A 24,005-nucleotide genomic window follows, 5' to 3' on the forward strand; every position below is an offset into this window, starting at 1 on the left:
TTTGAAATTAAAGCTGCACTGAATATATTCTTCTTTTAAATTATTCATAACTGATAATTTGACCACAAAGCCACTTGAAAGTCACCAAAAGAACTAAATAAACTTTTAAAATCTCTTCACATTGTGGTCTTTAGGACATCCGATTTAATCAATAAGAGACAATTGGTTAAACAGCCTAGTTTTCTAAGCTTGAGGTATTTACTGATTCACTCAAGAATTCTTATTCTCCAGGGGTGCCTGGGTGTCTCAGTCGGTTGGGTGTCCGACTCTTGGTTTCAGCTCAGGTCATGATCTCGGGGTCGTGAGATTGAGCCTGACATCAGGCTCTGTGCTCAGCAGGGAGTCTGCTTGTGATTCTCTCTTCCCTTCTTCCTCTGCCCTTCCCCGCTACTCACATGCATGTGCACTAAAATAAATCTTTTAAAAAATATTTTATTTATGAGAGACACAGAGAGAGGCAGAGACATAGGAAGAGGGAGAAGCAGGCTCCCCACAGGGAGCCTGATGTGGGACTCGATCCCAGGACCCCAGGATCACCATCTGAGCTGAAGGCAGACACTCAACCACCAAGCCACTCAGGCACCCCCAATTAATTAAAAAAAAAAAAAAAAGGAATTCTTATGCTCTGAGGCTCTCAAGACTTGCTAGATAGAATTATCCCATTCTATTCTCACCATTTTATCAAGAAACTTGTACAACTTAAAATGTTCCTTCTATGTTGTAATTAATCTAGTCAGGTTACATATACTGAAGATGGAGAAGGAGAAAGGAGATAAGGTGCAAATGGAACAATTCCAAGACTGAGTAACAATATCCTTAACCTCTGAAAAAAGGGAACTTCTTTATCATTTTAAAAAAGAAAGGCTGGGATGCTTGGGTAGCTCAGCGGTTGAGCATCTGCCTTCGGCTCAGGGCGTGATCCTGGGGTCCCAGATTCGAGTCCCACATCAGGCTCCGCGTGGGGAGCCTGCTTCTCCCTCTGCTTATGTCTCTGCCTCTCTGTCTCTCATGAATAAATAAATAAATCTTTTTTAAAAAGGCCACTTTACTGCTAGTGTTTACAATTAAGCTTTTCCACAGAATCAATAGTATTGGATAAGTAGCCAAGATTCCTGGAAATGAATTCCTGGTAATAATTACTAAAAAGCCTCCTGCAAGGAAAGGACTCTCTAAGTGCAAAAGACAAATTTTCCTCCAAAGCAGATTGGATTCTGTATTAATTTTCAACAAGACAGTGCTGTTTCATAGCCTTTGGACAGAACTACACTCATTTCCAAAGTTTTTTTTTTAATAAGCATTTTTTTAAAAAATTTATTGATTCAGAGAGAGAGACACAGGCAGAGGGAGAAGCAAGCTCCATGCAGGGAGCCTGACGCGGGACTCAATCCTGGGTCTCCAGGATCAGACCCCAAGCTGCAGGCGGCACTAAACCGCTGCGCCACCGGGGGTGCCCTCATTTCCAAAGTTAAAGAATTATACATGTGATTGTATACATGTAATTGAAGCTCTGTGGTGGAACATCATCCACCCAGCAGTTCTGAGGAATGTATGTATTGCAAGACCTGGGAACTAGAATACGAAGTTACAGATAACCACAGGGCTGATGGACTGCCACCAAAACTGTCAAGGAGAAGATTCCACTGAGGAGTAGCTTCCAGGGTCTCCTCTGAGCAGTGGTAATAGTAGTAACAGCAACGAAAGCAATAACAGCAGTAGCAGTTGCAGGAAAAGCACTAACATGAGTGGTAGTAGTGGGAGAAGTAGCATTTGTTGAATGCCTTTTTGTCAAGCCAGTGCCAAATCTTACACACACACTCACTCACTCTACTTGTTACAGCAAATTTATGAGGAAACTGTCATTACATACCTTTCACTAATGAGAAAGCTGAGGCTTGAGGTAGTTTATTTGAGGCTACACAACTGGCTAGACACAAAACCAGGATGTAAACCTAGGACTATCTTATTTCAAGGCTTAATTCCATGTATACCACCATGTATCACAGTGGTATGGATAAATAGGTATTTTTCAGCGTGAAGGATTAAAAACAGTAGAAGAGATACACCTTAGCTTCTGAGTTTGTTGAGGACAGACAGCAAGCTTTTCCAGGTGGTCTAATAGCAAAGTGACAGGAGTGAGGCTGCAGAAGGGTCTCAAAATGAGAGAAGTGAGGGGAGTTTGAGTGTGAGGTGAACCATGGTGTGGTCAAGGGTATAATTTAGGGAAAGTATAATTTAGGGAAAATACCTTAATACTATTTAAAAAGGCAGTTTGGATTCAACCTAGGAGCATTCATAGACATTCCATATATATAGAAGTCTGGTGAGCTTGAGACACTAAAATCTAATGGCATGCTGACTTTTAGTACTATGTGTTTCACCAATGACTTTCAAGAAAGACACACTGGGTTAGGAAAAGAAAATTATAAAAAATGATTGTAGGAAGGTCATAATGAAAAACAGGGTGGGGGCACCTGGGTGGTTCTGTTGGTTAAGCATCTTTTTTTTTTTTTTTAAAAAAAGATTTTACTTATTTATTCATAAGAGACAGAGACAGAGAGGCAGAGACATAAGCAGAGGGAGAGGGAGAAGCAGGCTCCCTGCGGGGAGTCTGATGTGGGATTCAATTCCAGGACCCCAGCATCACAACCTGAGCCAAAGGCAGATCCTCAACCACTGAGCAACCCAGGTTCCCCAAGCATCTGACTCTTGATTTCAGCTTGGGTCATGAGACTGAGCCCCAGCTCAGTTTCCAAACTCAGTAGAGAGTGTGCTTGGGATCCCCTCTCCCACGTCCCTCTCCCCACTGTTGCACATATTCTCTATAAATTAAATAAATGAATTAATAAATAAAAGAAAAATTAGGTGAAGTTTAGGGCCATTCTATCTGAATAAAATGAAAACAAAAATAAAATCAGGAAGGGTGGTAATAAGCTAACAATAATGGTAACAACGGTGCTTTATATTCTTGTGTGCCAATCACTGTTCCAAGTGCTATACACATGTATGTAGTCACTTAATTCCCTTAGCCTTATGAGTACGTACTGTCGTTTGCATTTTACAAATGAAGAAACTGAGGCACAGAGCTCAAAGTCACACACATTTAGTCATTGGTAGGGTAGGAACTCCATCTACCCAGGCAGTCTGCTGCAGAGCCTGGGTTCCTAGCCACTCCAACACACTGCCCCTTTTAAGGTACAGGGAGAGTTTAGTCTGGAGTCGGGTATTGAAGCTCATAATCTTAGTATCAAGGAAGATCTCCTGAAGTGTGTAAGCAGGAAGCAAACTTTACAGTGGAAGAAACTCCTTAATATATAATAATAGGCTGAAAATAGTAATGGTTTCAAGAAAAGTAGGCAAGTAGATTGATAAGCTAAGCATATTAAGTTATGGAGAGAAGCTAGACATTATTACGGTAAGAGTCTGAAGCTTCTGGAGTTTGAAACGATGTAAAATGACGATCCCCTTCAACACAAATTACTGGTCTGTTCCATTAATGTATTTCTTAGAATTTTTAAAAAGATTTTATTTATTTACTCATGTGACACACACACAGAGGCAGAGACACAGGCAGAGGGAGAAGCAGGCTCCATGCAGGGAGCCCGACATGGGACTCGATCTCAGGTCTCCAGGATCGTGCCCTGGACTGAAGACAGCGCTAAACTGCTGAGCCACTGGGCTGCCCTATTTCTTAGATTTTATAAGCATAAGGAGCATACAATTTTTTCCTGATATAAATTCTAAGACTATGAAAATGGATATTGCTAGTCTTCAGTTACATCCGCCACCTTACAAATGATTCACAAACATGAATGAAATGTCCAGAAGTTCATCTTAGTCAATGCCTTCATTCAACTATTTTTTTTCAATTCAGAAAATCTGACAATAATCTAGGTTAGTATTCTCCACACTGTATCTTATGGAGATTAATGTTTAGAAGTTATTAAGTGTGTGTGTGTGTGTGTGTGTGAAATTCCAAGGTCCAATAAGTGCTTACTAAATTCTTCTAGAGAAGCACAGACACATGTAGCATGAACAATCCCATATTAAACTATGCAAATATAACCCAGTATTTCCTACATTTATTTGACCATGGTACCTTTAGGTTACAAACCACTCATAAATTATGGACATTCATTCCAGATCTAGATACTTTCTTTTGGACAAGTGGAAGAGTGTTACTTTTACAAGATCCCATGTAGGAAGTTAACTATGCCTAGGAGTAATCGGGGTATTTCAATCTCAATGTTGAAAGACTTTCTGTTTCTGCTATTGGGGATGGTGGTAGGTAGCATTCTGAACTCACTTCCTCCTAAGAACAATTTGTAAGTGATATTTAGATATAACCAAATTAGCATCACAGAATCCAAGAACTCTAGAACAACTTAGTGCCCACTTGTACAAATAGGGCATCCGAGATCAAGGACACTGTCACTCCCCCAGCATTCATCTCACATTACCAGCCACTCCTCGGTCTCCTCTGCTGATTCCCTCTCATCTCTCTAACCTCTTATTGTTGGAATGCCCTGGAGCTCAGTCTGTGGACCTTGTCCTTTCTCTATCCCTGTTCTATTCCTTGGTGATCTCATAGTCTTGTGACGGTTACTGACAGCTTGGACCTCTCCTCTAAACTCCAAACTCACACATCAGGATGTCTATGAAATCCCCTCGTAGGATATTAGGCATCTCAAATGCAAACCTGTCCCAAATCAAAGTCCTCATCTTCCTTCCCAAATCTACTCTTTCTTCAGTCTTCTCTATTCTCCATTTCAGTTAATCATTTATACCTCAATCATCTTTCCAGTTGCTTGGGCTAATGACTGCGCTGTCCTTGACAGCACCTTTTCTCTCATACTTCATCTCCAAACCATCAAATTCTGTTGGCTCAACTTTCAGGATATACCCTCACTTGAGCCACTTATCACTTACACTCTCACCATCCTAATGAAACCTCTATTATCTCTCAACTGGATTATTACAACAGCTTCCTAGCTCATCTCCCTGATTCTGTCCTTGGCCCCTTGTGGCTTATTCTCAAGACAGCAGCTAGGGTGACCCTGTTAAGACTGTAATAAAGAATTTTTGTGTGGGTGCCTGGTGGCTCAGTTGATTAAGCATCTGACTCTTGATCTCAGGGTCCTGAGTTCAAGTCCTGCACTGGAGTCCACAATGGGTATGAAGCCTACTTAAAAAAAAAAAAAGAATTTTTGTTTTTCATTGAGATAGAAAAGACTTCTCCATTCAGAATCCACTTACGGCTTCCTATCTTTGAATGAAAGCCAAGCCCTTATAATTGTCTAGAAGACCCTTTACTACGTGGTCCACATCACCTGCAGGCCCCATCTCCTACTACACACTCCCCTGTCCAGCCCCACTCCACTGTAGCCCCATCAGTCTTGTTGCTGTCCCTTGGGCTAGGTATGATCCTACTTCAGGACTTGTTCCTTCTACTTTTCATCATTATGTTAGCTGATTTTTATTAGGTTAGTTTAAAAAGGTTTCCTTCATCATCCTAATTTACTAAGCTTAAGTTTTTTTTTTTGTAGAGGTGAGGTTCACATACCTTACAATCAAAATTTAAAAAGTCAACCATTTTATTTTTATTTTTATTTTTTTAAAATTTTTATTTTATTTTATTTATTTATGATAGGCACACAGTGAGAGAGAGAGAGAGAGGCAGAGACACAGGCAGAGGGAGAAGCAGGCTCCATGCACCGGGAGCCCGACGTGGGATTCGATCCCGGGTCTCCAGGATCGCGCCCTGGGCCAAAGGCAGGCGCTAAACCGCTGCGCCACCCAGGGATCCCAAGTCAACCATTTTAAAGTGAACAATTCAGTGGAATTTAGTACACTCACAATGTCATATAACCATCTTTATGTAGTTTCTAAACATTTTATGAACATGCATATATGAGTATCTGAGTCCCTGGCTTTATTCTTTTGGATATATATTTGGGAGCAGAATTGCTGGGTCATATGGTAATTCTGTTTTAACTTCTTGATGAACTGCTGAACTGTTTTCCACAGTTGAACCATTTTACATTCCCATCAGCAATGTGTGAGGGTTCTAGTTTTCCCTTCAGGACTTTTTGCATTTGCTATTCTCTCTCTGGAATGCTCTTTCAATAGATAATCCAGTGGCCCACTTTCTCACTTCCTTCAGGTCTTTACTCAATGTCTTCTTCTCACAGAGGACTAACATGACTACCAAATTTAAAATGGCAGCCTCCCAACCCCAGCCCATACTTACCATCCTCCTTGCCCACTTTATTTTTCTCCATAGCATTGATCATCATCTAACATACTATTTAATTTTCTTATTTTTTATCGTCTTGTCTTCCACCACTGAAATGTAAGCTCCACCAGGGAAGAGATTTCAGTCTGCTTTTCCAGCACCTAGAATAGTGTTAGGCACATAGTAAGTGCTCAATAAATATTTGCTGAACAAGTAAGTGAGGCCCAAAGAGATGTTTTGGCAGTTTGACAAAAAAGAGCAAGAGACTCTGTAGTTCAGAGGTTATTTTTCTAAGAATGGTGATGGATTAAAACTGAGCCAATAACACCTTTATTCAGCAGTAACCTTTTAAAAAGCACACATACAAGAGATGGCTATTTCTGAATCAAATGAAAGAACTATTTAGAAGAGCCTGAGGGTAATGGGATCAAAATGTCAAGCTAAAACTCATTTATACCAATTAAAATTCAACTAACTGCCTATAAGCAAGTGTTTAGTGTTTGAAATGTTTTATTCAAACAAAGTAAAAAAATGGTGCTATAGGGACATAGAACTTTAAGAGTATTATACTTTATGTTGAAACCACAAACAAGTTATATCTGGACAAAAGTTTAAAACTTAGTATAATTAATCAGTGCTGAATTTTTCACTTGAGAATGGTTACGATGGCAAAATTTGTTATGTATTTTCTTTTTTTTAAAGATTATTTATTTATTCATGAGAGAGAGAGAGAGAGAGAGAGAGAGAGAGAGAGAGAAAGGCAGAGACACAGGCAGAGGGAGAAGCAGGCTCCATGCAGGGAGCCTGACGTGGGACTCGATCCCATGTCTCCAGGATCAGGCCCTGGGCTGAAGGCGGCACTAAACCGCTGAGCCACCCGGGCTGCCCCTGTTATGTATTTTCATCACAATTTTAGAAAAGTAAAAAAAAAAGTGGATAGAAAGATGGTGGATGGAAAAACATTCTGGGGTCAGGTATGGAAATAAAGACTTGAATATTGTTAAGTCTACTATTAAGAAACAAGTACTAGTAGAAACACTACTAAGAAACAAGACTTTGGAAATTTTGGAAAATCATTTATAGTCTGGAAAATTAAAACTAATGGATTCAACTTTTTTGACTATGAATTATAAGAAGACTACGTTAACAGTTGGTCATTGGAACTGGCTTTCAATATGTTTCTGCTATAGGCTGAATGTTTGAATTCATATGTTGAAACCTAATCTCCAATATGATGGTATTAGGAGGTGTGGCTTTTGGGAGATAACTGCATCATGAGGGAGGAGCCCTCATGAATGGGATTAGTATCCTTATACATGAGACCCCAGAACTCTCACCCCTTCTGCCAGGAGGATATAGCAAAATCCTTCTACGAATGAGGAAATGGGTCCTCACTAGACACTGAATCTGCCAGTGCCTTGATCATGGACTTCCCAGCCTCCAGAACTGTGAGAAATAAATTTCGTTGTTCATAAGATACCTAGTCTGTGACACTCTGTTATAGCAGCCCAAAGGGACTAAGACCATTTCAAAGTACAATTATAAGTACAAGATACAAGAAGTTTTCATGTTACGATGAGAAAAAACACTCATGGCTGAGTCAAACCACTTCAGAGCCTGACCACCTTAATTGTTATTAAAGATCACAAAGGGACTTTGCCAGCCTCTAAAATTCAAGAAATTAGTAAAACATATACGTAGTGATCTTTTAACTGTGCCAGAGGAAAAACTGCAAGATGCACACAGTAAAGCTCTCCATCTGTAGGCCAAGTAATCAGGCTTCCGTGTAAGAAGCAAAGCAATGCTCCTAGTCATAAGTTCTACAGCTTTTACATGAATAACTCCTGAGGCACTTTACCAATACAAATTTTATTAAAAAAATAAGTAATAACATCAAACTGTTCAGCAAATCTATATTCAATGTAACCAAAATAAACAAACACCAAAATAAAAAAAATATACATCTATATATATATGGGCAAGAAACAAGTGCATTTTTTGGTCCCAATATTTTCTGAATATATTATCTTTATCCAAAGGAATTACATTAATGGCTAAGAAGATATTATGTATTAGATGTACAGAAACATAACTTTAAAATTTGTTTTAAGGTCTGTAGGAAGTGTTTTTTTTTTTGCCAATTCTTTATGTCTTTGAACTGATAATTACTAAGATAATGATAATCCCAAGATAGTATGGTAATAATGTCTAAAGGTCTGAATAATTACCAAATCTAGAAGGTATCAATAGGTAGCTACAAGAAATTTATAGAGAATTCTAAAGAATTTTGAAGTTATTAACAAAACAAAACAAACACAAAACAAAAGTTTTAAAGAGAAGAGATAAAAGTGGACATAACAAAACACACATCAATAAATCTGGCAAAGAACCACGTAAAACCAAGATAAAATTAAACATAAAAAAATTGAATATTAGTATTGCTGAAAACTCCTAGGGTTAATACTGGATAAAACTTTAAATGACAGTACAAATAACTATAACTTTGGAACTGTAATTTTAGAAATTTGTTTCCAAGAACATGAAAGTAACCTTGGTTCCTTACAAACCAGTTTTTATATTCCTTGGACTGCATGCATACTAGACAAAGATTAAAGGGCAGCAGCCAAAATGATTAAACTTCAACTTGGATGTTGAAGCATTGATTTGATGGGTCTTTCTTGGTTAGAATGAACCCATAAGCATAAGATCAAGAACCAAAGCCCCCAATGGGAAGTTGTGCTCAATTTGGTGGGCCTTGAGGTCATCTCTGGCCAAATTAGCATCAGCCTTATGGGAGGCCAGTCATGAAAGAAGGGACTCTCCCTAAGGTCTGATTTCTTAAGGCCACAATCTAGAGGAGGTCTCACAGTCAAATAATTCACATTCCTTGGAAAGAGAGAACAGGCATCAGTTGTGTCCATCGAAGGGGGACACTGACCAGGAGTATCCTGGACATTTTTTGAAATTTCTGTGTTGCTTCTGCATCTGAAAAATATGAAAAATAGAACAATGACAGACAAGGAAAGAGGAAAAAGACAGCTATCTGACCTAAAAATGTAAGACTTATAAGAAATTAACTAAGAAACCAGACAAAACAGACAAAGAAAATGAATAGCCATATCATTTGGAATGCAATATTCTGAAGGCAAGTACAGCAGAGAAAAACACAAATTATTTTAGGCAAAGCAAAAAAAGACCATAGCAACAAAAGTTATTTTTGGAGAGAGCCAACTGGAGAAAAAAGCATATGTTAAGATATGTTAACCTGACACAAAGATAAGGTGGAATAAGAATCTAGTGCCATCTGAAAGCTGAAAAGAGCTGAATCAGAGCTAGTGTCATGAACTTGGCTGTTTAACCGCCTTCGTGTGAGAAAACACTTCAGAAGTTTGAACTTAGGAAACTGCCTTTGTGTAAGAAAACACTTCAGAACTTTGAACTTAGGAAATTCCAACTTGTCTTGCACCAGGTTGCACGAGCTCCATAGAGCAGGAATCTATTTCAACAAGCGGCTTTAAAAACAAAAACAAAAACAAAATACTTTAATATTTTTCATTTCTATTAATGATACATTTAAAAATGCAACAGTGCTAAAATCCATCAAAGAGAAATACACTAAATGAAAATTAAACTTACTCAGAAGTGGATTCAGAAGTTGAGGTACTTTCAGGAACTGAAATTAGAAGAGTTTTACGTTTAAAATAGTGTAGATAATGAGTAAGGCTATCAATTTAATACATAAGAGCCATATTGTGGCTGATCAAAAATATTGGAAAAAGTATCAGAAATTCAAATTAACACAATTATAAATACATACCATTCTCTATTATAACTTGGCAAGTATGAGTTTTACGTTGACATAAGTGTTTAGCCATACGGTCTAAACTGGAAGAATCAGCTAGGAAGTCACATTTAAGGCACACCAGAGTAATGCCCCTGTGAAGAAAAAAAGAAAGTAAAGGTTTTTAATCTTTTATGAAAGCCATATGCAAATTCAGTAATTATTTTTCCATGTAATAACTCTTGAGTTGCTTTTTGTGTGTCATGGCCATCAATTTCCAATTTTGTTATATAAGCCTGATTTATCTGAAATAGTACTCTAGAGAATGACAGAGTATGCTGAAATTATGCTAACATTTAGTGCTTTATAAACTGTTCCTTCTCATATCGATTGCTGAAAGACAGGAGTTAGACCTAAAACCCAGCCATGGCTCCACTAACAACTTGTACAGCTTGTGTAAGTCATCCCATTCTTTCTGTGCCTTTGCCCATCTGGAAATCAAGGATATAATATTCATTCAATATACATTTTCTGAGGATCTTCTTTTTTTTAAAATATTTTATTTATTTATTCATGAGACAGAGAGAGAGAGAGAGAGAGACAGACAGACAGACAGACAGAGGGAGAAGCAGACTCCACGCAGGGAGCTCGACATGGGACTCGATCCCGGGTCTCCAGGATCAGGCCCTGGGCTGAAGGCGGTGCTAAACCGCTGAGCCACCCAGACTGCCCATCTGAGGATCTTCTTTACACACTCCGTACTACTAGGTGTTGTGGATGCAAAAGTGAACAAAAGAGGGTAAACTCTGTGGAGCCTAAAATCTAGTGTCTTATTTTAGTGGTGATAAAATCAGAAAAGGAATGGGAAGGTTTTAAAAATACATCATGTAATTTTGTTATTATCAGTTAATGAGCATAAACATACTTTTACAGTTCACTGGATACTTTAAATTTAAGTACTTCATTTGTATAGGAATAAAAACCAGTAGCATACCTTAGACTGACTTCTCCCCCTGTGGCTTTAGTCTTTTTTTTAAATTTATTTTGAGAGACACCGAGCGAGCACAAGCCTGCATGGGAGTGAGGGCAGGGGCAGAGGGAGAGAATCTTTGACTCCCCTCTTGAGTGCAGAGCCCACCCCTACCTCAGGGGCTCGATCCCATGACCTGTGAGATCACGACCTGAGCTGAAACCAAGAGTCAGACACTTAACTGACTGAGCCACCCAGGCACCCCTACTGCAGCTCTAGTCTTAACAGCCTGCTATATATTTATACTTGGCTGTCACACTGGCACATCAAAAGTGACCTTCATAAACTGAAATTATGTTTTCCTCCCAACCCCTGAAAACCATTTCTCCTAACTAATCTTTCTTATGATGTCATGCTCCCAACACAAAGTCTCAAAATTGGGCAGCCTGGGTGGCTCAGCGGTTTAGCGCTGCCTTCAGCCCAGGGTGTGATCCTGGAGACCCGGGATCGAGTCCCGCGTCGGGCTCCGTGCATGGAGCCTGCTTCTCCCTCTGACACTCTCTCTCTCTCTCTCTGTTTCTCATGAACAAATAAATAAAATCTTTAAAAAAAACCCCAAAGTCTCAAAATTATCTTTTTTCTTAAAACAGTCAATATTTCAAATATTTTATATCAACAATTTATCAAGCATTTAACTCTGTGCCAGGCTGAGAGTTTTAGATATATTTCATCTGAATCCTTTAACAAACCAAAGAGGTAGGTGCTATAAATTATAATTTTATAAAGGACAGGGTCAAGTTTAATAACCTACTAAGGCCAAAATTAGATTGAAAGTGAGCCCTTTGATTCCAGAGCCCATGTTCTTAAACAGTGTGATATCACTTCACCACCTGAACCCAGATTCTTACTAAATCAGTCTTAACTACAATAGTCTTATTTTTTAAGATTTTATTTATTTATTCATGAGAGACACAGAGAGAGAAGCAAGCTCCTTGCAGGGAGCCTGACACTGGACTTGACCCTCAGACTCAGGAACAGGACCTAAGCCAAAGGCAGACGCTCAACTGCTGAGCCACCCAAGCGTCCCACCCCACCATAATAGTCTTAAATAGTCTATGTGTCTCATGCAGCTGCATCTTACCTCATATACCCTCCAAATTGATCTTCCTTGATTCTATACAAAACTCCAAGAGTTTCTCCAATGGGTCCAAACTCCCTAGCCTAGTTTTCAAGGATTCCACAATCTAGCCCTGAGCTCAAAACTATTCCCCCGACTTTAATCTCAATACTAAGTTATATAAACTTCATATTCCATCTAAATTGCACCACTAGTCATTCATTTTGTATGCCTTTTCCTCTTTCCTTTCTGTACTTTTATTTATACTATTTCTTCTAACTAAAATGCTCTTATGCTTCTTTTTTTGTTTTTCGTATATTTTTTTATTGGAGTTCAATTTGCCAACATATAACACCCAGTGCTCATCCCATCAAGTGCCCCTCTCAGTGCCTGTCACCCAGTCACCCCATCCCCCCGCCCACCTCCCCTTCCACGACCCCTTGTTCATTTCCCAGAGTTAGGAGTCTCTCATGTTCTGTCACCCTCTCTGATTTCTTCCACTCATTTTCTCTCCTTTCCCCTATAATCCCTTTCACTATTTTTTATATTCCCCGTATGAGTGCAGCCATATATATAATGTTTGTCCTTCTCCAACTGACTTATTTCACTCAGCATAAGACCCTCCAATTCCATCCACGTCGAAGCAAATGGGGGGTATTCATCGTTTCTTTTTCTTTTTTTTCGTATATTTTTTATTGGAGTTGGATTTGCCAACATATAGTGTAATACCCAGTGTGCTTCTTCCAAGTAGAAATCTCTCCTCCCTTTTTCTCTCTCCTCCCTTTGAAATCAGTAGCTCTAACTGTACTTATTATGAACCTTCCTTTATTACTGTAGTTACTTATATTTACACCTTATCATAAATTGTGCATTCCTTGAAGGTTGGTACCAAGCCTTTCTCATCACTGTCAACTTAATGGGAATTGCTACACTGTGTTATACATAATAGGTACACAATAAATAAAAAATGAACATTGCATTTTAACAAAACAGTAATTACAACATTTACTGTTTTATAGAATTATAAATATGCTAAGTCCCATACACAGAAATTTATCAACTTTCTTTTTATTTTTTTATTTATTTAAAGATTTTATTTATGAGTGGGTGAGAGAGAGAGAGAGAGAGAGAGAGAGAGGGGCATGGAGACACAGGCAGAGGGCGAAGCAGGCTCCATGCAAGGAGCCTGATGTGGGACTCAATCCCGGGTCTCCAGATCATGCCCTGGGCCAAAGGCAGGCGTTAAACCACTAAGCCACCCAGGGATCCCCTCAACTTTCTATTTAAATCTGAGGCCCACTCAAGTTAAAAAAGCATCTCAGATCTTAAAAGTCATAGAATCAATTCAAGATTCAGCACAAAGCACACAACTGAGCTTGACAACAATGAGGTAAAAATAAAATTAAACTCTCATCTTTAGAATTAATAAAACTCTTTTCATTCTTATAAAATTTTTCAGTAAAATTCTACTTCCTTAAATGTTGCAATATTTTAAAAATAGCATTAGTATATTTTTTACAATAGAATCAAACTTGCCTCTACCTATGAGCTGTTGGTGATGTTGACATCATCCCCATGTCATCTTCAACATATACACTAACTTATTCAAAATATTTACAGAATGCCTACCATATGTCAGGCACTATTCAATGCTTGGTAAACAACTGGCTTAGACAAGTAACCAAACCACACATTCTGGTGAGAAGACACATATAATAAACAAAAGAGTGAAGTATACAACATGTTGGAAAGTAAAAAGTGAAGAAAAATTAAAAAAAAAAAATAAAGGGAGAAAGGGAGTGGTGGGAATGGGGCCCAGGGGAAAGGATGCTATTTTAAATGGAGTGGTCAAAGAAAGGCTCACTCATTGGACTAGAGACTTGAAGGAGATGAGGGAGCTAGCCATGCAAATATCTAGGGAAGAGTAAACGAGGCAGAAAGAATAATAAATGCATGGGTGCCTGGGTGGCTCATTTGCTTAAGCATCTGCCTTTGGCTTGGGTCAGGATTGCAGGGTCCCGGGATCGAGTCCCACATCAGGCTTCCAGCTCCATGGGGGGCCGGCTTCTCCCTCTCCCTCTGCTCCTGCTTTCTCTTTCTCTCTCTCCCTCTCAAATAAATAAAATCTTAAAAAAATAATAATAAATACCAAGATTTTGAGATATCATCCCGTCCTCCACTTTCCCACTAAATCAGAGCATCTAAACAAGTACTGGCTAAACTTAAGTCTATGTCTTAGCCTGGTGCTACCAAGACCTTGGTACTTTAATTTCAAATATCAACAACAACATGAACAAAATAATTAAACATAGGAAGATGAAGTCAAAAGAAATCAGAAGAATGCAGAAAAAAACGATGCTTAGTGGGCTGTGAGCTAAGTATGTATGGTATCATCAAAGTTAATTATCAATGCCTTTAGAAATGCTCATCAGCAATTCCTTTTGTAAAGAGGCTGTGTACTTTTCTTTATTTCAAAATTTAAAAAACCTCTAAGAATTATGAAGGCTATATATTAATCAAAACCATGCTGAGTGAAATGAGTCAATCGGAGAAGGACAAACATTATATGTTCTCATTCATTTGGGGAATATAAATAATAGTGAAAGGGAATAGAAGGGAAGAGAGAAGAAATGGGTAGGAAATATCAGAAAGGGAGACAGAACATAAAGACTCCTAACTCTGGAAAATGAACTAGGGGTGGTGGAAGGGGAGGAGGGCGGGGGGTGGGGGTGAATGGGTGATGGGCATTGAGGGGGGCACTTGACGGGATGAGCACTGCGTGTTATTCTGTATGTTGGCAAATTGAACACCAATAAAAAATAAATTATTGAAAAAATAAAAATGGAAACAAAAACAAAAAAAGCCAAAAAAACCCCCCAATAAAGTATTAGTCAATTTACTAGATAACTTAAACATCTTTTTAATCTTCAAATATTGTCAGAGAGCCTTATTTTTTTTTCAATGCAAATCCATGAAAGTTTCATGGATTAATGCCTAATACCACTGAAACAAAGTTTAGCCAGAAAACACAGATTATTTCCTCCTTGATCTATGATATAATGAATAGAAGTATATTATGTCTGGTAGCAATCATTCATTTTCCAAACTAGATATTTAAGCATCAGGTTAAAAAAGTGACTACAATTTTTCAATAGAGATAATGGAAAAAGATCAACTAGTTACCTGAGAGTTCCAGAATGCTTCTTAAAAATATAAAACCGTTTAGTTGGATGGTTGCTATGAGAGCTGGAGAGATAACAGACAAATGAGATTTTTATTATATAATAAGTCCTAATAATTTTATGACCATATTTCAAAGTCCATGTTTAGTTTCTTAGTTTTGAAAAAATTTTGACCTAAGTTATTAAATTCTATTCTTTTAATCAAGTTTTTTATCTTACATTTTGCCTGTGTATTTTCTAACAACGTATTTCCCTGAGAATATTTTTTTCCCTGAGAATATTCTTAATCAGTACCCTCACCATTACTAAAAAAAGAGCTCTCAAAGTTAAAAATGCAAAGAACATCAATTAAATTTTATCAACTATTAAGAGTTGAAGACAATTTAAAAAGTATTTGTTAATGTGTTTTGCTATAATATAAATTGTTATGAATAATAATTATCACTTTCTTATCTTAATATATTTAGCAAGGGGGGAGAATCCGAATGATCCTTGAAGCAAATGCTACTTGGGCTAAATTACATTATTTGCCATCAGTAAAATGAAACATGTAAAGAATATTTTTAAAATATTTTATTTATTTATTCATGAGAGACACAGAGAGAGAGATAGAGAGAGGCAGAGACACAGGCAGAGGGAGAAGCAGGCTTCATGCAGGGACCCTGATGTGGGACTCAATCCCAGGTTTCCAGGATCATGCCCTGGGCCGAAGGCGGCACTAAACCACTGAGCCACCCGGGCTGCCCACATGTAAAGAATCTTTTGCAATTTTTAGGAGAGCCTTTACGGAAAGCAAAACAGAGCTCATGAATTAAAACAATACTTCCCCTATGCACAGAACAACAACAACAAAAAAACCACTAAAATTTTCAGCCATGGCAACAGCTTTTATACCCCCTTTTATTTTCATTTTTAAAAAAAGATTATTTATTTGAGAGTGAGTGAGTGAGCGTAATGGGAGGAGCAGAAAGAGAGGGAGAGGGAGAGCAAATCCTCAAGCAGACGAGCAGGGAGCTTGATGTGGGGCTCCATCCCAAGACCCTGAGATCATGATGTGAGCTGAAAGTAAACCACTTAACTGACTGAGCCCTCCAGGCATCCCTCTACCCTCTTTCAAACTGATAACGAAAGCTTTCCTGTATTAAAAAGCCAGGCAGGATTAGCCAGGACTAGCATTGCACTGGATTACTCAAAAGGTGGTTCATGGACCAGTAACATCCATATCACCTTCCCACTCAATCAGAAATACAAAGTCTTGGGTCCCACTCTAGACCTGCTGAATTAATCGCTGCTAGTGAGGCCCAGAAATCAGTTTCAACATACTTTTCAGGTGATTCATATGTAGGCCAAAGTTTGAGAAACACCAGCCACCACACCAGGTCAATGATTATCCTTAGATCAATGGAAATGATCACCAGCATACCACATATGCACAGGAAAAGAACAGTTCTGGCTAGCTCTAGCCCCATGAAAATAGCTGCAGAATAGATGCCATGCTGCATACAAAGAACTGCTCTTTCAGGTAGATAAAACGGACACATATTTAATGAGGCAGAAGAGCTGAATGGTACAGAACTCAAAGGAAGGAATGATTCCTATGAGTGATTAGATTCTTCACAGGTCAACTGAGAAGGGCATTCTAAGGAATAGCACAGAATAAGGAAAGCCACTTTAGATATTGAATACAAAATAAACTCAATGTTGGGGGAGGTTAATTGGCAGGCCTGACTTGCTAGAGAGTTGATGTGGGCTGAGAATAAAGGTCCACAACCTCTAAGAAAATGAGACTTCTGCAGGTACAGAGCTCAAGTCTATGACAAAAGTCCACATTGGGTGAGGGTGTACCATTCAGGGGGAGCTACCCAAGGCCACAAAGGAACCAAGGCACCACTGAATTAGGGAAATGCAAAGGCCCTTAGAAAAGTAGAAGTGGAAGTTTTCAGTTCTTTATGAGGCTAATAATGAGTAAGTGATGACATGTGTGATGACAACACAGTGCAAAGTTGGGGCTTACTGGAAATTAGGAAAAGGTTATAAAGAAGCCTGAGGCCAATTGGGAATATTTTGGGATAGGATGGTATTGGAGGTCCTGCAAGACAGTTGAAGAACCTATGAAAAATGGGATACTGGAGGATGGAATGACCAGGGGTATAAAAAACACTAAAAATATTTTCCAATTTAATCTCTTATAAATTAGGGGCAGAATTAAAGCTCCACTGGGGCAGCCATGTGTTTGGCACAGAATAAAAGACCAGCATTCTTCATCACTATCAAAATACCAACAACAGGGGCACCTGGATGGCTCAGTGGTTGAGCATCTGCCTTTGGCTCAGGGCATGATCTCAGGGTCTTGGGATCGAGTGCTGCAACAGGCTCTCCGTGGGGAGTGTGCTTCTCCCTCTGCCTATGTCTCTGCCTCTCTCTCTCTCTCTGTGTGTGTGTGTGTTTCTCTCATGAATAAATAAAATCTTAAAAAAAAGAAAAACAACAAAGCTCGAGGTATCATGATTCCAGATTTTAAAATATTCTACAAAGCTGTAGTGATCAAAACAGTATGGTACTGGCACAAAAACAGATACACAGATGACTGAAACAGAATAGAGAGTCCAGAAATAAACCCACACTTATATGGTCAATTCATCTATGAATTATAGGAGGCAAGAATCTACAATGGGGAAAAGACAGTATCTTTGACAAATGGTGCTATAAAAACTGGACAGCTACATACAAAAGAATGAAACTGGACCACCTTCCTACACCATACACAAAAGTAAACTCAAAATGGATTAAAGACCTAATGTGAGACCTGAAGCTAAACTCCTAGAAGAAAACATAGGCAGTAATTTCTTTTTTTGGGGGGGGCAGTATTTTTTTTATATCAGCTGTAGAAACATTTTTCCAGGTATGTCTCCTCTGGTAAGGGAAACAAAAGCAAACAAAAGTAGCTTTCGTGTAAGCTACTGGGCCTACACGAAAATAAAAAGCTTTTCTTTTTTTTAAAGTAGGCTTTTTATACCCAGCATGGAACCCAACATGGGGCCTGAACTCATGACCCTAAGATTAAGACCTGAGCTGGGATCAAGAGTTGGAAGCCAAACCAACTGAGCCACCCAGGTGCCCCCCAAATAAAAGGCCTTTACAGCAAAGGAAACCATCAACAAAACAAAAAGGCATCCTACTGAATAGGAGAAGAAATTTGCAACTGATGTATCTGCCTCTCCCTCTGCCCCTCCCCCACCCCACTCATCCTCTCTCTCAAATAAGTAAATCTTTAAAAAAGAGTACACTTGATGAGCACTGAACAATGTATAGAATTGTTTAATCATTTTATTGTACACCTGAAACTAATATAACTGTATGTTAATTATACTTTAATTAAAAAATACCAGCATTCTTCCTAGCATGTACTGAAAATAAGATTTGCCAGGGCCTGGTTTAGAGCAACTAAGATATAGGAAGAAATCCTTGCAGTAGTTGGGAGGCAGAGTGGTAAATTGTAGAAGGTGGACATTCAGGAAGCCATTATGAATGGTGGCAGATCAAGGCTTCAGAAACTTAAAGTGTATTATTTTCAGTTGATGTTCCATATTTCCGCAAATGATACCTTGAGACAAACTGAGCTTAAAGATAGTAAAGGGCAGCCCCAGTGGTGCAGCAGTTTGGTGCCGCCTGCAGGCCGGGGTGTGATCCTGGAGACCCGGGATCCAGTCCCACATTGGGCTCCCTGCGTGGAGCCTGCTTCTTCCTCTGCCTCTCTCTCTCTCTCCTTCTCTCTCTTTCTCTCTGTGTCTCTATGAATAAATAAATAAAATCTTTAAAAAAAAAGATAGTAAAGAAAACTCTTTAAAATGTAGATAGTAAGACAAGAAGATATGCAAAGTGAAGGCAAATCTCCTTCATCCTAAAAAAATACCTGAAGATATGTGCAGGGGAAGGAACGTGGATAGAAAGAGATGAAGGTACAAAATAACTGAATAAGGTTGTGAAGAAAGTGGAAGAGATGAGGGGCAGGATTTGCTTTCAAAAAGCAAGAAATGTCTTTCTGGGACTAATGTCTGGATAAAGGGAGAAAAACTTTAGGTAGAAAAAGTTAATCTTTGGAAAAATGAGAAGGATGACCTCTGAGTAATTAGTAGGAAAGAGACTAACAACTAAGAGACTAGAATAAAATCTTGAGGGTATTGAAAAGAATTTAAACAGACGTTGTAGATAAAGAAGAATTTTTAAAAACCCAGAACCAAATTAAAATTAAGAATCACAAATCCAGAGATAATTATATCAAGCAATTTGGTAGTTTGGAAAGGCACACAGCAAAAAGAGATTCATGGATAGCAAGGCTAAGCATGACTGAAGATATAAAAGATTCTAGAACAAAGAGAAAGCAACATTCAAAACAGGTGACTATAAGGATGAGGTTGATAATAAGTTAGAGTGGTGCCCTGGACTGGAAAGGAGTCAAGACTCTGAAAATCGTGGGTAATGAGAATTCAAAATGAATCAATATTGTATATGTTGAGCTAAGCTGGGACAGTGGTAGGGAAGGGGGTACAACATGTAACAGAGGTCTTGTTATGATCCATAAAAAAACCACTTTAATTGGCTATATCTTATTTCTGACTGAAAATAAATGGAACTACCTCAGTTTGAGTAATCAACTTAGCGTATTTATATCTGAACAATTTGTACCTGTTTAAAAAAATTCTTCTTGAAAGAATAAAGTTGCTACTAATGATGTCCAAATGAAATTAATGTAGTCTTTGAAGTCTTTCTCTAGCAAAGAGTACATGATAGGTGCTCAAATAATATAAATTGAATTGGTATATGAAAAGGAATTCTAACAGTAGCATCATGACTAGAATATCCCTATAGTCTCTCATTTCACATCTCATTGAATGAATGCAAAGATAAATGGCTTGAAAGACTAATGGATAGAAAGGTGGATGAAAGGAAGGGAGAGAAGGGAAGGAGGGTGGGAGGGAAAGAGTGCACTCATGTGAGTGCCAGTAATATTCTTAGCATCTCTGACAAACCTGGAGTCTCTCAAAGTGAATGCTTTGAAAGAAAACAACACTCATGTGGTTACATGTATTTATTTGATAAATATTATGAAAATATTAAAATTTTTATGTTTAAAAATAACCATTTTTTAAAAGACTTTGAAAAACAAATCTCCCAAACAAATCTATTCTAATTTCATTGGTCTGTTCTTGAAATTTTCTGTCCCCCTAATTTAATGATTTATTACATTGGAAAATAATATTAAATAATATCCTAGAAGTTCCCTATTAGCTCCCTGATGTGACAATTAATAGGACAACTTTATTTTTAAAAAACAAACATCTTAAATGGCAATTTTGATTGGCAGTGTACATGTTTAACTTACCTCACCATATGATTTATAAAGGCTTTGTTACAGTTAGTGTTATATTTGCAAAAATTACAGTGGATATATATTGAAAAGTGGCTTGCAAAATCTTTTATTTTGGAATGACACTCAATGCACTTGTGAACTCCCCGACGACACCTTACAGACACAGAGAAAAAGATGAAAATATGTTACGAAACAAAAATAATAAGGTAAAGCCTTATTAACTGAAGCTAAGATGTTTAAATTAACATCTTTAAGCAGAGACAGAATTTGAAAATTTGATTCAAAACAATAAGCTAGAATAAGTGTCAAAAATCAAACACCAGTTAATGTTTCCTTAGAATAAAAAGGATCACATTAATAAATTCAACTATCACAAGATATAAGCACAAAATATTAGAGTAATTGATAATTATACAATGAACACTAATTCCAGCTCTGCTCAGCAGTTGGCCTTTATGCCAGACAGTGAATGGTATGTAACTGTGTAAGGGAGCTTTGTGATATGGTAAATTATATTAAAATAAATATTTAATATTCAATTAGTATTATGTACAAGGAATAAAAGATATTACCTTAAGTTCTTCAAAGCTATGCTAATTTTATTCTTTCTGTTGCGTTGTTTCTTTTGCTTGTAAGTGGTTTTTGTCTTGCATTTAGATGCACCTCTACCTCGCTTATTGGCATTAGGTTTACTTGTAGTGGATGTAGTTGCATGAGGCTTACTTGTCTTAGATTTACTTGTATTTGATTTGGTAGCATTTTTAGCAGTTGTACTTTTAGACTTTGGAGGTGAGAGCTGAAAAGAAGAGGTGCTTGGAACGCTACTACTGGGAGATGAAGTAACCGGTTTTGAATGAAGAGGTCCAATTGAAGCTCGAATAGTAACCTATAAAAATGAAGGCAATATATAATGAAGGCAAAATATATACATATATATATTTTAGAAAATTAATCACATTAATATTAAAAAGATCACTGCATGCCTTGACATTATAGTCAATTGGTTTTTGACAAGGGTACCAAAACAACTCAGCAGAAGAAACAATAGTCTTATCAAACAAATGGTGCTAGCACAACTGAATATCTAGATGCAAAAGAATGAATCTGGACCCCTACCTCATACTAGATACAAAAATTAACTCAAAATGTATCAAGGATCAAATCATAAGAACTAAAACTACAAAACTCTTAGAAGAAAACATAGGAGTAAATCTCCATGATTTGAAGTTAGGTAATGATTTTTTATATACAATAACAAAAGCACAAGTGACCAAAGAAAAAATAGATTAAATGGACTTCATAAAAATGTAATCTTTTGTATTGCAAAGGACACTGTTAAGAAAGTGACAAGACAACCCACAGAATGAGAAAAAGTACTTGCAAATCATATTTCTAATAAGAAACTTGTATACAGAATATATAAAGAAGTCTTACAACTCAATAAAAAGACAAACAACTGAATTTAAAAGTGGACAAATGGGAATGCCTGGTGGCTCAGTTGGTGGAGCATGTAACTTGATCTTGGGGTTGTGAGTTTGAGCCCCACATTGGGGGTAGAGATTACTTAAAAGTAAAATCTTAAAAAAAAGAGAGGAAAAAATGGGCAAATTATCTGAATAAGCATACCTTTAAAAAAGATATATAAATGGCCAATAAGCACTAGAAAAGATACTCAACAATCATTAGTCATCAAGGAAATTCAAATCAAAACTTCAGGGAGGTATCACTTCAGACCAACTAAAATGGCTACAGTAAAAAAAGGCAGATAACAAGTATTGACAAGGATGTAGAGAAACTGCAATGCTCATATATTTCTGGTAGGAATGTGCTTTGGAAAACAGTTTGGCAGTTCCTCAAAATGTTAAACTTGAGAATTATATAAGCTAGGAATTCTAGTCTTAAGTGTTCCATTCCTTGCAATTCTACCCAAGAGAAACGAAAAAGCATGTCCACACAAAAATTTGTACATGAATTTTCATAGGAGCATTATTTATAACAGCTAAAAAGTGGAAAAAACCCAAATGCCCATTAAGTAATGAATGGATATATAAAATAATAAAGTATTGATACAGCCATAAAAAAGAAAGCAGTACTTATTGATCCAAGCCTTAATACTGATGAACCTTAGAAATGTTAAGTGAATTTCATTTTTTAAAAGATTTTATTTATTTATTCATGAGAGACACAGAGAAAGAAAGAGGCAGAGACATAAGCAGAGGGAGAAGCAGGCTCCATGCAGGGAGTCCGACATGGAACTCGATCCCAGGACTCCAGGATCACACCTTGAGTCAAAGGCAGATCCTTAACCACTGAGCAACCCAGGCATCCTGTGAATTTCATTTTTATGAAATGTTCAAAATAGGAAAATCCATAGGAGTAGAAAACAGATTAAAGTTTGTCTGGGGTTGGTAAAGGGAAAATAGGGAGTGACTGCTAATGGATATAGGGTTTCTTTTGGTAGTAAAAATGTTCTAAAATTGTTTGTAGTGATGTTTGCACAACTCCGTGAATATGCTGAAAACCACTGAATTATATACACTTTATGTGAGTGAATTGTATGATATATAAATTACATATCAATAAAGCTGTTATAAAAAATCACTGCAACTCAAATTTTAAACATCATTTTGAAAATGGCAAATACAGTTAAGTTTCTCATTTATTCTAAATAGTCATACCAATTAAATGATGTTTACCCTTGACATTTATTTACTGTCGTATATTATAGTTTTTTATTGATAATGTTTATATGTTAACAGATATTAATGGATAACTAGGAGTTAGTGCAAATTATATGAATAGCAAAAAAAATTCCCTCGCTATTTTATGTTCTAATACAACTAAGTAGCTTTCACAAACGTAGAGGTCAAAATTTAAATCTCAAAACTAGAATAACAACTCTGGAAAGTTCTGCATTACTCTTTGGTGACTATGAAACAGATCTCCAGTAAATGTGACCTGCTCTGTTTAGCTTACTGGTCAGAATTTATAATTAGGTTATTGTGGAGGTTACATCAATTCATTATACAGCATGAAGAGTTTAACAATATTCAGAATTTCCCTAAAGGGAGCTAATGTAACTTTTCTCATTTAGTATTCAGAAAAAGAAAATGTTCGATTATACCCATTGATTAATAATGGAAAACACACTCACTAACATTCTCTTTAATCACTTCATTATATTATTCCCATGTACTTGAGGACCAGCCAATGAGCAAGTCCTTTGAAATACATGTGATTTGGTATCATGTAAAAAGCACTGAACTAGGACTCAAAAGACCCAGGTTAAATCTCAATACTGCCTCTTTCTAGCCATGTAACCTTGAGTAAGTAACTTATCCTTTCTAAGCTC

At 37.5% G+C, this 24,005-nt stretch overlaps 1 protein-coding gene across 4 annotated transcripts in view; it reads right to left on the reverse strand.

The window, feature by feature from the left end:
* The window catches only part of ZNF280C (zinc finger protein 280C), a 77,330-nt gene that overhangs the window by 5,642 nt on the left and 47,683 nt on the right, over positions 1 to 24,005 (reverse strand). Inside the window, exons 15-20 of one of the 4 annotated variants that reach the window (XR_005985741.1) lie at positions 21,226 to 21,539; positions 20,666 to 20,806; positions 15,284 to 15,346; positions 10,050 to 10,168; positions 9,869 to 9,905; positions 6,248 to 6,393 (exon numbers count right to left, since the gene is read on the reverse strand). Coding sequence is in view for 3 of the 4 variants with exons in the window: in XM_041742144.1 (XP_041598078.1) it covers positions 6,315 to 6,393; positions 9,869 to 9,905; positions 10,050 to 10,168; positions 15,284 to 15,346; positions 20,666 to 20,806; positions 21,226 to 21,539 (753 nt within the window). In the remaining variant the exon portion in view is untranslated. Of the gene's footprint in view, positions 1 to 5,731; positions 6,394 to 7,108; positions 9,745 to 9,868; positions 9,906 to 10,049; positions 10,169 to 15,283; positions 15,347 to 20,665; positions 20,807 to 21,225; positions 21,540 to 24,005 lie in introns of those variants that run through there. The other 3 variants (XM_041742144.1, XM_041742145.1, XM_041742146.1) reach the window with 3 other exon arrangements.

This window comes from Vulpes lagopus, chromosome X (assembly GCF_018345385.1).
Source record: "Vulpes lagopus strain Blue_001 chromosome X, ASM1834538v1, whole genome shotgun sequence".
Classification (NCBI taxonomy): domain Eukaryota; kingdom Metazoa; phylum Chordata; class Mammalia; order Carnivora; family Canidae; genus Vulpes; species Vulpes lagopus.